Raw genomic sequence first — 14,985 nt, 5'->3', positions numbered from 1 at the left:
CTTCGGGGTCTGTCAAAGAACCTGCGAGTAGCAAGCTCAGGCAATTCCAGAGCAAAGCATACATTAATGTGTGCTTCTTGGTCCACAGAAACAAAAGGACTTGAGTGACAGTTAAAGAAGACAAAGTGGGAATTGCTGATGAGTAGAAATGCCCAGAGAGGCTGAGGCTGGGCAACCCTCTGTGGTTTTGTTTATGCCCAGACTACAAACCAAGGATACTTTCTGTACCCATCCTTCCCAGGCTCCCCCTCTCTCAATGAAGCCCACTTTTGCCTTCAACCTCCAGCCTCTAATCACCTCTCAGTTCCACTCTTGATTTGCTCTTGATTGGTAGCCACACACGGACACCAGCAATCTGTCCTTGTGGGAAGTGCTTTAGCTCATGAGCAAGGATTTTAAGGATGAGAAGACATCTTGGCACATAAAGCCCAGGGTGGCCAGACTCGGGCTCACAGCTCCCGTGCCAACCGTGTCTCTAAACGTGGCACGTATCCTTCTTATGTTCCTTCTATAGTGTGGCCTCTGGCAAAGTTCCATCACAAGAAGAGCAGTTATGGAGGAACCATGCCTAAATGCCTCCGCTCAGTGAGTGGGTGCAATGACATTATCAAACGCCAATTTTTGCCCCTAAGCCAGGGAACAGGAAGACAGGATGTCGTTCTGTGTCACCAAAGCTATCCAGTATCCAATGAAGGAGCGTACCCGCTGGACATCTCCCATACATAAATAACCCACTGAATAAACTCCATGATCTCTTTACGGCCACCATGTGCTCTTACGTGTTCTAAAAGCATCTGAAAGCTGCTCTGGGATTTAGTACGTTTTTCAGAGAGACAGTACAGGGCACTCAGTATGTGAGTGTCACCTGCCACACTCATCACCCTAAATGAGCAAATCAAAGCCAGGAAAGAAGATGTGCGACATACGCTCCACCAACACGAGGGGCAAACTATTATGTTGGCTCTTTATTTAATATTGTTACTTGGTTTTATTTTGTGATTTTTTCCCCCCTCTAAAATGGGATGTATGCTTGAAAAGAACAAAGGTGCACGTGGATCCTTCCAGGTTTGCACCCTTTCAGTAAAGAGGTCTAAGAAATGGAGGGTCCCCCAGACTTGATGGCTCAGCAAGGCAGACTGAACATGGAGAGCTGACTTTAAGAAGGCACTCAGTGACTTCAGTAAGTCAGAAACAGTGACTTCTAGATGGTGCTAAGGGACTGTGATCTGACTATGGGTATACAGTCAACCGACATTCAAACCACATAGAACCCAAGGGAAGACAGCACCTGCCTTCAAGGCCAACAAAAAGACCTTGCTGACTCAGCTAACTAGCCCTGAAGAAGCTTGGACAGTTTCTCTACGAAAACTTCAGTGGTGAAGCTGGGCACCCAAACAGTAGACACTCTCCTGATAAAGACCGGGCCGGATTGTTTAAAATGATATATCCAGCTGTGAATATTTATTGCAAGTGGATAACATCAGAAGATGCTGCTACTTCATAAACAATTACGCTAAAGGCATGATAAAAATAACTACAGGTTACATGAACCCAAGCTCTGCTTTTAAGGCCATCAAGGATCTAAATGCAATAAAGAGCAGGGGGTTTCAGACTGCGCGGTCATAACATCCCCATCTTTGGCTCATGTATGATTAGAGAAGTTTATTATGCAAATTAAGCCCGAGGCTGATTACTGAAATAGGTCGCTTGAGAAGTCAATTCTAAACACGAAGCGACTCCATATATGTCACTCTGCCACTTGTCAAAGCAAACAATTGTGTGCAGGAGGGTTAATGAGGAGGCCTAGAGTCCCATCATGTCCTTTCTTAGGGGAACCCAGTGGAGAGATGGTGGATATAGAATACACTCCAATTACACACTCATGGTTATCATAAAACCCAAAGATGCAGGAATTTTAAGTTGGGTAACACTACAAGTCAAATGAAAAATCCTTGTTAAAAAACTGGGACCAGATCCTGTCAGCTGTAAAAGTATTGGTGACCGGGCCGATGGTCTGTAGGTCTGACCGTCAAAGTTTGCACAACAGTGATAAAAGACTGTTCTAGAGAGGGAAAAGAGAAGTGACTTCCACCAAGCTCAGGCAACAGACATGAGGTTCTGCACTCCTGGGAGACAACCCAAGAGCAGCAGAGACCTGTGTCCCTCCCCACAGGGGCGAGTCAAGCACTTCTCCAACCACAGCTGCTCCTCCCACCCCCCCCATCTCCCACCTCCTCAGAATGGAAACCACCCCATGTTTTCCTGACACTGCCTGGGGTCAAAGTGCCAACCGGCCAGTTGCTAAGACTGGAGTCAGAAACTCAAATACTGGTATTATTTCCTATCTCAAGGTCAATCAATCCTTTGCGGTATTAACACTAGACTTGCGAATCTGAGCTTTTCCTGTTGTGCTACCCAGACCTCTTTATGAAGAGATATATGAACAGGTATAAAGATTGTTGCCGGCACACACTTTCCTTCTGGAGAAAAAAAAAAAAAAAAAAAAAAAAAAGAATGTGACTGTGACTGTGTGTGTGTGTGTGTGTGTGTGTGTGTGCGTGCGCACGCATCCTGTACACATCTGTTTGACAGGAAAACTGGTGACTTTTTCAAGTCCCCTGGTTGTTTTGTTACTATTTTAAATCTTATCATTTCCCTCCTTTCAAGGGAACTTGTTCAGCAGTGGACACTGTTACGGTGTGGGTGAGAAACTGCTAAGTATTTGAATGCTCTCTTCTGCCTGTGACGTAGGGGAAGCCTTTCAACTCTGCTACAAGCAGCGCTGGGCTTCCTGAAAAGTCCGGAGCCACTCACAGGCCTGGGAATATCTTATTAGGAGAAACATTCTCACACTGCTTTACTGCTTGCACTAGGGCGGCCAACATGTATTTAAAGATACTTAAGGTTTCTAGTTATCTAGTGCACAGAGGAAACTTGTGTGTAGAGTAGAACGGCTTTCCCATTGAGATCATCTTGCTTCAGCCTCTTGAATTACAAGTCACCCCATGCTTTGACATAGAAAATCCCAACTCTAAGGACAGTTCTGAGGGCCAGAGTAGCGAGAAGCATATTAAAGACCTGTTGATGGCCTAATGAGTCCTCCAAAAACAAACAAACAAAACCCATAGATAGGTGCCAGTGTTGGGTAGATGGAAATTTTAACTACAAATTAAACTGTATGGGCAAGCCTAAATCTCCTGCACAGTGATGTAGAGCAGTTGTGACAGGCTCAGACGTACCACGATGCACTAAGAGATGCCGGTAAACCACTCATTTAGCTGCATTTTGTGTATATTATCTCAAACGGAAGGTTAAACCTTTAATGTTCACCAAGCTTCCACTTGTCCTAGGTAGGAAGCTGGGATTTTCAACGCCATCATTCTGAACGTGGGAGCCCTCGGGGTTCCTTTGGCTGCATTCAGCTCCAGGGTCAGGCATTCCCATCTTGGGAAATGCTGATCCCTTTAAGCTTTTCTTTCTCCACTCGCCTGGAGCAGATAAGATTCAAAGATTCTGAAGGGGGCAGTTTCATTCTCTATAAAAGTAATGCTAGATCATGGCACCCGTTAAAAGTCTTCTCGTTTCCAAAAGTTCATCTCCCACTTATTTTACTTTGTAACTACTTTGTATCTTCAAAGATGGCCCTATTATCTTACCACCCCGTCTGCCTGCCTCGTTTCATCTCAGAATGCTTTCATTTTCATTTAATGGTAATTATTCCATTAAATATCTAACTTACCACTTTCTCCTCTTTTTTGTTATTCTTAGAAATCTATTCTCTATGTATCATGTCAGCTTCAAAAAATTATTTCTTAGTCTATGTGGCATCTGAAGCAACAGACAAGATAATCACTGCCCGAGACCACCCTTTGCTTTAATCACTAATCACACGAAGGAACAGAGAGTGTTCCCTGAATGTACGGTGAACTGCTGCTTCTGCGGTATAAGAAGCAGATGAAACAGGAGAAGGGCGGACCTCCAACCTAAGGGTACTGGTAAGGCAGCCAACCTGGGCCCAACTGCACCCCCAAGGAACTGAAGGCCCAGGAGAGAGCACAGAGTGTAACTGGAGGGCTATGGGTGTAGTTTAGTGGTCAAGTACGTGCCAGCACACATCAGGAGTTTCATCCTAAACACTGCAATTTAAAACAACAGCCAAAAAAAAAAAAAAAAAAGACCCATATAAGACTATTCCTTGAACTGAAACAAGTTAACCAGAATCCATTGTTTAAATCCGGTGAGTAGCTGTCTCTGTGTACTAGATTCCACTGTGCCAAGATTCTGGGAGCAAGCCTGCTTGGTGCTAGCTGTAATGGACGCACAGTGGGCATGTGTCGCCATGGGCACGGCTCACAAATTCGCTCCAGATTACCTCCACTGATACCTGCTCTCCACTCCTGATAATGCTAGTGCTAGGACAGACATGGGGGTGTTATTCAGGCCGCACGTCCTTGCTTTAGTCCTTCCCGTCAATGCTACCTCTTCTACTGATGCTTCTCTGCGATGCCCAAGCATCTAAGCTCTACCTATCTGGGCCGATGCTGTCATGGGAAACTGTACCCCTGCTGTTACTCTTTGCTCTCTCGAGTCCTAGCTCTGAAACTCGATTCTTAGAACAGAATGCACAGCGATGAACGAGCGGATGGATGGATGGACAGATGGATGGTTGGCGAGAAAAAGCATTACACAGATTTACCTATCAAAAATCTCACCCGAGGTCCTTAAAGATGGTTTTTTGTTAGTGGAGATGCTAAGTCCCTTCATGTAATTTACTTATTTTAACACTGTAAGAATCCTGGCAGGTTCGCCCCTGCTGAGTAGTTATATTTAATTAATACGGTTACTACAGGGTCCCAAATTAAAATTATCTTAGAAAAAAACAAATGGAAAAAAAAGGCTTCTTGACAAATCATTTACCATGGTGATTTAAAGGAAACAGAAATGAATACAAACCCACTTAGCTTATCCTAATTCCTACGGAATAAAGAGAGAGAGCTATACTTACATATAATGTAGTAATCTTTGTTCTTCTGAAACTCTAGACCCCAGAGGTTAGGGCTGAATTCTTGGAACTTGATGGTGAATTTCACATCTTGGTCCGGTCTGGCACAGTTGAGCAGTGGGGTATTTTCCTTCTTAATAGTGCATCTGTCGGCTTGCTCTTTATCAACCATATACACTTTATAATATTCATACTGGCCAACAGTTTTAGAGTCCACTTTGGGGCAAATAATATCCAATTTGTCTCCTATCTGTGGGTATAGTACCAGGCCTTGTCCGGGTAGAAATCTAAAAAGCATAAAAGAAAAACCACTGAGTTGATACAAGTGAACATCTTAAGAGCGGCCATTAAAGAGCCAGGTGTTACCAATCACCCCAGGCAGGACAGCTCAGTGCTGTGCCCTGATTCACCGAAGGTGTCTTCCTGGGGCAAAGAGCCTTCCTGGGGCCCTTAGGATCAACCCAAGAAACAAAAGCCTGATGAACTCGTCTTCCTTTGAGGCATCGGGACCAGCGGGCTGCCTGATGACACCAGGGTCTCACCCTGCCCTTGCAATACTCCAGTACTCTTTTGTGCGGATTTTACAACAACTCTTCCCCCCGGTGGTGAGTCAGACCATCCCACCTGTTTGTTATTTTTTTTAACCATTGGCATCTGGTTTATTGGGCATGCCAGAGAGATCCCATCAATTCCAGGAACAGAGCATGCACGGAGCCCTTTGTTGTCCTGGTCGTTTCCATGTGCTGTTGATGTTAATTAACAGACAAGTTTCATCAAGAATGTTTCAAATTACTTATCATAATTAGTCAGTCACTGATCAAACAATGGGTTTTTTTTTTATTACACAGAACAAAAGAAATGTCTTACAAACCCATAAAAGATAACCAGAAATAATTAGTGTCTATTGATTCAGCTGCAAGATGAAGAAGAGCCCTCTCCTTTTGAGGACAAGTACCCTCCTTGCTCTACAGATCTTCCCTTTCCCCCTCCCTTGAGACGTATTTGCTCCAATTAATTCTTCGAAGCAAATCTTTAGAACTAAGACTACCGACACAAAATCCCTTGGATGTTCCCAGCTAAAAGCTTCTCCTCCTTTCCTCTCTTGCTGGCCATGTTGCTGAAAGATCTTCCCTAATGGGGAGTTTCTCTGAGCCACCGAAACAAGAGCTTCCTAATGAACATCCTTCTGCGAGTGCTAACACTAACAGCACACTCGGAGAGAGCAGCCAAGCCTGCAGGCTCATTAAAATATTAAAGCTCCGGAACAAAGCAGAGCCTCCCAGTGCTTCCAGCCTGGGCTCTGGCATTATTTAGCCAGAGAGGCCCACCAGCCATGATGACCCTTGGGGCCAGGATGCAGCAACAGATGAGAAAAGGATGACGGGGCTCCCAAAGTTCAAATCCACACCAACTAAGGTGATTTATGTAACCGGGCCACCAATTCTCAGCTAGGGTATTTTGTGGTTACAAAGTAGCAGATAGCCCAGCTCACACTGTAGACTCATACTCAAAACTGATTACTTTAAACTTTGTTTTTAATTTTGTACATGTGTACAATAGATCTTGGCCTTACCCATGTTCTACTCCCTCCTTCCAGGTCCCACTGTATTCCCCTCCCATCAACATAAGTTCCTTTTCCCTCCCAACTTCGTATCTTAAAAGCAAAGCAAACAAACAAGCAAAATACAGCGGTGGCACAACCAGGACTACACAGAGAAACTCTGTCTCCCAAAACCACTAGTAAGACTACTAATGATGGTGGTGGTGGTGGTGGTGGTGGTGGTGGTGGTAGTGGTGGTGGTGGTGGATGATAAGGATGATGACGACCTCTCGCTGATACTCTTTAAAGGTGAACACACACACACATACACACACACACACACACACACAAACGCATGCACACAAAATTGTTTGTTACTTCCTTGGGTGTTATTGTACAATGGCAAAAAGAGGGTGGTCTACTGACATCAGTGTCTTATTGTTGTTTGTTTAACTAAATTAGTCCCTTTAGCAAGAACAGATTTACCATTCACTCACTTAAAAACAACAGTGTAGCAGGCAAAACGGCTCGGTGGGTAAAGGTGCTTGAGACCAAACCTGGGGCCCATGTGGTAGAAGGAGAAAGGCAACCCCTCCAAGCCATCCTCTGACTTTAGAGTACACTGCCATGTGCACTTGCCCTCCTCTGGAGCCATGAGGGAAAAACTTTGAGTGAGGAACGGGATCCATTTATAATGAAATCTTTTCATTTAACAGAACTCAAAATGAACTTATAAAATGGTGACAAATTTAAAACATCCGTGTGTATTTTGCCAAAGAATTCTCTAGGACTTTTGGCAAACCCAGGTGATTACTGAGGACCTGGCATTTTCCACAGTTCTCAGGGGACTTTGTAAAACTACAACCCCAGGGTCTCAAGAGCTTCCCCAGGGAATTCTAAAGCCCATTCTCTCTAGGTAGGTTCTTCTTGCTAGATGAAATTCAACTCCGTTCTGCCAGGCCTGGACATAACCCAGTCCTCCTTCTCCCCAAAGTGATTCTAAAGTGTCCTGTGGCTTTTGCAGGACCAGACAGGGGTGAGGGGGTTGAGGGGAGTGTCGATAGGTGTGACACTAATTCCAGGAACGTTAAATTGCTCGCCTTCCCGATCCTTATGCCTATCCCTCAACCTTTAAAGGAAACCCTTAAGACTTACACAAACTAACGGGCAAGCACTAGGGTCAATTCCTATCTGAGCTCACCACCCCACGTCACATGTTCCCTTCCCTGAAACAGCTCCCCTTGTAGTTGGTACAGCCGACACGGTGGGAAACCATGTAAGTGCTAGCTAGGCTTGGTACACGTCTCCTATATAAAAACAGGTCTGAACTACAGGCTAGTCCTTCCACCATCTTAGAGGGAGAGGGAGTAGTTTCCAGGTTCCCACAATCAGGGGTCTTTGTAACCGAGGTGTATTCCATCTACTCATTCAGGTCTTTGTGAGTGGTTGGCCATGCCCTACTGACCAGTGTATCTGTGAGAGCCTTGGGGATACTCCCCTACCCCTGCCACAGCATTCCTTATGTCTGAAGTCTGGCTCATTAAGGTCTCTCTTCATTCAAATTTCTCCTAGGTCTCTGGGAGGATCGATCTATCTATCATCTATCTATCTATCTATCTATCTATCTATCTATCTATCTACCATATCATATCTATCTATCTATCTATCTACCATATCATATCTATCTATCTATCTATCTATCTATCTATCTATCTATCTATCTATCTATCTATCTATCTATCTATCATCTATCATCTATCTACCATATCTATCTATCTATCTATCTATCTATCTATCTATCTATCTATCTATCTATCTATCTATCTATCTATCTATCTACCATATCTATCTATCTATCTATCTATCTATCTATCTATCTACCATATCTATCTATCTATCTATCTATCTATCTATCTATCTATCTATCTATCTATCTATCTATCTATCTATCTATCTATCTATCTATCTATCTACCATATCTATCTATCTATCTATCTATCTATCTATCTATCTATCTATCTACCTACCTACCTACCTATCTCTTTCACTGCTTAACCAAGGCACCACAGGTGGCTGGCTCCCCTACTCAGATAAGTCTCTTTCATCACCAGGACACAAGGCTCCTGCACCCAACCCTGGTCCTGATGAGCTGAGGGCGCGAGCACATCAGTCAGTGTGGCTTTCACAAATTGCTGTGCTTCTGATGATGTTTTCAGCAGGAACAAATCACGTAAATAGTTTAATGAGTTTTTGATTCATCTTGCAAATCAGCCTCAGTGTTTACTTTCGATTCGGTGTGCACAGTCTGATGATGGGAGCATCAAGGTAACCTGTGAATGGACAAGTGGAAGGGCAGGACCTTACGGATTTAGTACACATATACGATGTGGTTCAGGCCAGGCCTACTCTTCCTAAAGCTTCAAGGAAGATACATACAATACTACCGTATTGAACATTGAAACAGAATTTGATCTGTTGCCTCTAACAAGTTGCTATTCCAAGTATTCATTAAGGGGGGAGGGGTCTGTGTGGCAACCCACAGAAAAGGCCCCAGCACTGTAGTGCTGGACAACTGTACCTGAAGTCTATCTGTGGAGGGTCAGCACACCATCAGTTCAATTGGTAAGATAGGGAGCACAGCTGGGCAGAAAAAAAAAAGCTATCGCAGATCTCCCAACACAGACCTCTGGAGAACCCTCACCTTCCCAGAGCTAGAGCGATACAACTTAAATGACCAAACTGGGGCTTTTGGTGTGAGGCAGGGTGTTGTAGAGTGTTGTTTTCCAATCATGACCAGCGTTTTCATCAGGACAGCTGTGACTACCTCCAAGAGTCTCTTGATCAGGACTGTTACCTGTCGATATCCCCCTTTTGGAAAGAAGGGGTGAGGAGGGCCAACGCACCTTTGGACTCTGGGTGCTCCTTCACTGGCCAGCTAGCTGCGTGTAATTCTGTCCCATGGCCTTGTATTCCCTAGGGGTGCTAGTTAGTGTTCATAAACTGTGAACGGTCACCGAAGGCACGTGCCATTCGTGCAGCCATGGAGAAGTAGCCATCCATGCTGGGCTGAGACCATTCTGTGGTGGTGTCTACTTTGGGGTCATCCATCCTCACACAGACAATCCCTTACCCTGGTCTGTAAACGAGCCCAAAAAACCTCATTGGTTCTTCAAGTTGGGCTTTGATAAAAATTGTACTTTGATTCAATGGTGTCCTATGAGGAGGGGGCATTTGCTCACATCTTCCCAAGGAAAGAGTCCACCCAGGCTGGCCTGGAACTTACTATGTACATGAGGCTAGCCTGATAGTCCTGCCTCGACTGCCCGGGTGCTGGGATTACAAAATTTGCACCAGCATGCCCAGCAAGCTACATATTGTCCCAGATGCTCTGAGGGACTTTAACAGACGACAATTGAGCTTTTAGGGGCTGACAACTCAGCTCCCTGAAGTTGAACCACTCCCATAGTGTGCAATTGATTTCACAGTGAGGGCCCAAGTGGTGATCGTACCATAAGGCTAAATAAAATGATGTCCTCATGGAAAAAACATGAGTGGATAAACAGAAGCTAACAGCGACACATGCTGAAGTCAAAGTGCCCCAAAGTGAAGGTAGGTCACAGATAAGGCTGGTGCTCTGAAGTCAGGCCATCTCACCAGGGCAAATACACAGAAGGGCCAAGCCAAGGTGCCATTCCACTGACTGTCCCCCCAGGTAGTTTCTTGCCCTGGCTCTCTGGGTCTCCACAGCTTTCAACAATCCTGCTTTGTCGAAAGTACAAGGCAGCTACCATTTGCATCTAGGGCTGCAAATCACAAAACCATGGCCAGCCTGAAGCAGAGCTGAGCCTTGCTCCCTGCCCGTTACCCCAGTGTCTAAGTCACAAGTGTATACCTTGTATAAGAGGTAAAGCCCTCAGGGGTGAGAGAAGAAATCCAACAGGAAAAGCCCCTTCCCTGCCCCTCTCAGTTCGCATTGTGTTCACAGGAGTGTCTGAGTCTGGTTCTGTGAATACATGTTTTTCTAAATCAAGCTATTCATTGATGAGCTATGAAGTCAAGGGGGGTGGAGGGACCCTCAATATGCACTGAAGCCTGCGAGAATGCCACAGAGAACTATGGACATCTAGCTGCCTGCCCCTCATCCAATGGCTGGAACACGAGGCGCTTTCTGAGGTGGCCACCCGGCATGCGTCCCTTGCCAAGAGCTCGTAAGGTGAAGAAGTGAGCCAACCACCTAGAATCTGTGTTTTAGATGTAAACTTACAATGGACTCCAAACAATCCAGGCAGATACTATTCGTTCCTCAATCATGCTTAAACACACAGCCATAAAACCAAGTCAGTCGACAGAACTCAACCTTCTCCACAGCGGGAGTCACACAATGACTTATTTTGGCAAACTGGGGTAAGGGTCATCTTGTAACCAAAACCAGTTGTCACCTACACCACTTGTACAGAGGGGTTTGGGTTTAAGGACCAGGGCGATGTTTCTGGCCTAGCTAGGAGAACAGAGCCAGGCCTTCCCTCTCTGTATTGGTTACTGAGCATGAACGCGGAGCTGCCAGCCGACCGGGGAGCATACACCGCCCCAGGGCAACTTCTGCCCTGACTCTCAATCCCTCACTTTCCCTGGGGAGTCCCTGGGGCTCATGGGGAACACTGGGCAGAAACAGGTCACTCCTATGGTTTTCCCCAGTGACTCATTTCCAGTCAAGACAATAGACTCCACGACTTTGTCTCCAGTAGGGGAGAGAAGAGAACTAGGATAGAGTAGGCAACTCTGAAGTACGGTTTCCAAAGTCAGAAGCCTGGTGGAGCGTGAGACGATGCCACAGTCTATTTTTACCTGTGGGCTGCCCTATTGACTTAAGTTTGAAAAAAAAGTGCTCTGCCAAACTTAGAGCCTAACGAAGTATTCCACGCCGAATACTTTGAGCAACTCTAATGATCTGCATTAAACATTAATATTTAGTGATCTAAATTAGATCTCTAATAATTTAAATTAGACATTTCAATCTCATACTTTTCATTGTAAAAAAAAAAAAAAACAAAACAAACCTCGATTCACATCACACAACTTAATATTCCTCAATGTTCACAATGGAGAACGTGGTGGAATTAATGAGCGGTAGAGGAGAAAGCCCTAGCTTGCCTGCATGTGAGCCAGACTGGTTTCAAATGCTGGGATAACGCACAGAAAACATAGTCAAGGATAGAGACAGAAGGCTGAGGCATGCGACTTCTGTGGGCTTAACAAATCCTGTCACCAGGAGCCTGGGGTCAGATGGACGTATCAACTGCTAGCTTGGCCCCTGACCTTTACCCTGTGCCATAGGACATGAGATCCTGGGGGTCAACTGAGCCGAGGACCTGAAGGTTTTCTCCACTTCTCTCACCAGGAAAACCCCAATTTCCCTTACTCATCCTTTAGTGTCCACAGTAGGGATCTCAGTGCAGACACCTCATGACTTCATATGAGTTTCCTCACACTGGCCAATCCTCACAAAGGCTAAGGAAGAAGTTACAACGCAGCTGCTCAGAGCCGATGTTGTCTGTGGCCGTGCAGGTGAAATGACAGGCGATACATAGAAACAGGCAGTCTCCATGTCTGGTGAATTAGGCCAGGTGGGACTCCTCCAGACAGGGCAGCATGTCTCAGAAATGCCAAGCAATGGCTTCTGATGACAAGATGTCAGTCGGTACCTAACACGATTGATTCACCAGAAAAGAAAAAGTGATTTAACTGCTTCCTATTTCTGCACCATTAGGCCAGGTACAAGCATCTATGAAGTCTGGCCCCAGAGTGGATGATGCAGCCAACGGGGTATAGCCACAGAAAACTGTAAGCTTTCCTCACATGCAGAATATTGCAAAGTCAGATTCATAAACCAATATGCAGTACCTCCTATTAAAACATTTAGCCTTCTTTTCATTTGAAATGACATCTAGTATAACCATACAGTTTGCAACATCATCTTGGTCAGTCATGGACTGCGTATGGAAAGGTTCATACCACAATTATCTTAGTCTGAACATCAGATTCCCCTACAGAGATATTCCTTGAAGATGCCCCACTGTTAGGCAACCCAGGACTGTGTATGACCACTGACACAGGTGACTTACTCCAGCTGCAGAAAGGCACATCTGTAAACCATGTGGCCTGCGCTGGACTGATCACAGAGACTGACATACACAGACAGCTGCACCACTGACAGTTACCTGTGACCATTTGGGGCTCTGGTGACTTTTAGGTTTCTGTGGGTTTCAAACTTCTCCTCAGCTAACAGTGGTTTCACGAACAGACTAGACAACTTCAAAAACTAAACTTGCTGGGCCTAGAGACATAGGTCTGTAATCCCAGCTACTCCAGGAGGCTAGGGCAAGAGGGTCACGATCCTGAGGTCTGTTTACACTACAGACTGTTGCTTACAGGGCAGCTCAGTGAGACCATGTCTCAGAAGAGAAGGCAGAGAAAGAGCTGAGAAGAAAGTTTAACCCCCAGGACCCAAAAACTTCAAACAATAAACAAACGTAAAAACCTGAAGTATACTTTTGAACTAGCTTTCTCAGCTCTGGCTTCGGAAAGCGTTTTAGTTGTTTAAAATGCTTATGGATATTTTGACTTTCTGAGGCGATGGCCTTCGAAAGCACAACCTGACACTGTGGCCTACGTGTTAGACAGCCCTCTGGCCCAGAAATTTAGAGCAGACGTTTATCCAGATAAATGAAAAATAAGAGATTAATACAATTAGATTTCACTACTGGTAAAATCAGGAACTGGGCTGACATTTTTAAGGAGCCAGTTTTACAAACTGGGTCATCCTAGAAAGAAAAAAAACCCCAAATCACATTATTAATACATTAGATTATTCCTAAGCCAGCACTGTATATCAAGGATACTTAGAATTTGTCACATTTTGGCAAACATACATACATATATGTATGTATATGTATATATGTATGTATATATATATTATATATATATAATGCTTGTGTTGCTTTTTAACCCAGTGGTAAAGGCTACAGGAAAAAGACAGCCACGTGTAAGCTGGCTCATCCTCCACCTAGTATGGATTCTAGAGCCTTTCAGGATCAGCCTAGTCTCTTGCCCAACTCTGCAATGCCTGTGGTGTCCATACGCAGTTAGGCCAGCATGACACAGCAGATGAAGATTCCTCTCTGGAACGTTCCGTGCAGCGGGGAATATAAATACTCCCCAAGAATGGCTCCGCGTCGTGAGTGTGTGAACCTGATGCAGACAGGCAGAATATTCAGTCTTGTGTTAGTTCCGGTTACTGCTAGAGCTCTGCTGTAGATTAATCGTCTGTTCTAGAAATGCCCTGAACAGAAGGGTTTGTTATAAGATGAATAAGTAAAGAAGCAGCGCCCAAGAAAGACACTGCAATAGCTTCCAGAAGAAAGTCCTGGGAGATGTGGTTTTTTTTTTCTCCCCCTTTTTAGTGAACAGCACTTTACTGCCCCCTTTGGCACTTTAACATCAGAACAAGTTTCTACACAGACTTATTCTGAAACCAGGGAATAGTGGGGTGTAGCTAGCGAGCTCTGAGGTGTCAGGTTCACACAGAACTAGGTTACCAGATACCATGCTTAGAGTAACAAGTAATTACCCTGAAACTTCCAGCAAGCACACCCCTATGCTAGTGGCTTCAAACCTTCAAGAAGTAGGGTAGTAATTGGAGGCTTTAACTGACATTTTCTGCTTTAATTCGAACGTGCATGGGTAGTTGGAACGGTGGCCTGTTTTCACAGGTGCCCCTTTTCTTTCGGTGTTCTAAAACAAATGCTCTGTGCAACCTGAGCCCGATTTATTCAAGGATAAGAACAGGGGCCTGAAAGCAGGCTGTACAATTGGGGGGGACCATTAGAGTGTTCCAAATGGGAGACGGTGAGGGGTGGGTGGGGTGTGCATTTCAAACTTCACACCAACCACAAGCCAAACCTTTTCAGGAGCCGAAAGATGAGAAGAGAAGAAATCCAAGCACCCAGGGGAGTGAGCACACAGACCCAGAACCAGTTCCGCAGCCCCAGCAGGTGGGGAGCTGATTGAAGAAGGGACCAAACTAGTTATCAGGCACTAGTAAGGGCTTTCCTTCTCCAGCCTGATGACCTCACACTGCATCCCAGAGTCATACCAGGGGGGATAGTTCCCTCCAAACATACACCAACGAGTCACAGTGAAATCTCACAGCTTACAGCGCTGTAACAACTGCATGAAAATGAACACATTCTTATGTTAACCTCCTGTTTGTGGTATGATGCTAATTTAAACAAAATACTCGTCACTAGAGTAAATTTGATCTTGAAACACTCAGAGATGATATCCTCACCATTTAAACAGTCTCTTTTCCTCTCCTGGGAACACAGTACAGGTATCTGCTTCCCTTCTACCTATACTGTCTAAACGCCTTCATTCCCCAGAGGGA

General features: G+C 45.0%; 1 protein-coding gene across 1 annotated transcript in view; it reads right to left on the bottom strand.

Annotated features, from left to right (window-relative positions):
• Efnb2 (ephrin B2) overlaps positions 1-14,985 on the bottom strand; it is a 41,234-nt gene that overhangs the window by 13,625 nt on the left and 12,624 nt on the right. Inside the window, exon 2 of the mRNA XM_032919537.1 lies at positions 5,006-5,289. Within this exon, the coding sequence (XP_032775428.1) occupies positions 5,006-5,289 (284 nt within the window). The remainder of the gene's footprint in view (positions 1-5,005; positions 5,290-14,985) is intronic.

Source organism: Rattus rattus, chromosome 13 (assembly GCF_011064425.1).
Source record: "Rattus rattus isolate New Zealand chromosome 13, Rrattus_CSIRO_v1, whole genome shotgun sequence".
In the NCBI taxonomy this organism is placed as follows: domain Eukaryota; kingdom Metazoa; phylum Chordata; class Mammalia; order Rodentia; family Muridae; genus Rattus; species Rattus rattus.
The sequence above is the reverse complement of the archived record's forward strand: the minus strand, read 5'-3'. Positions and strand labels throughout refer to the sequence as shown.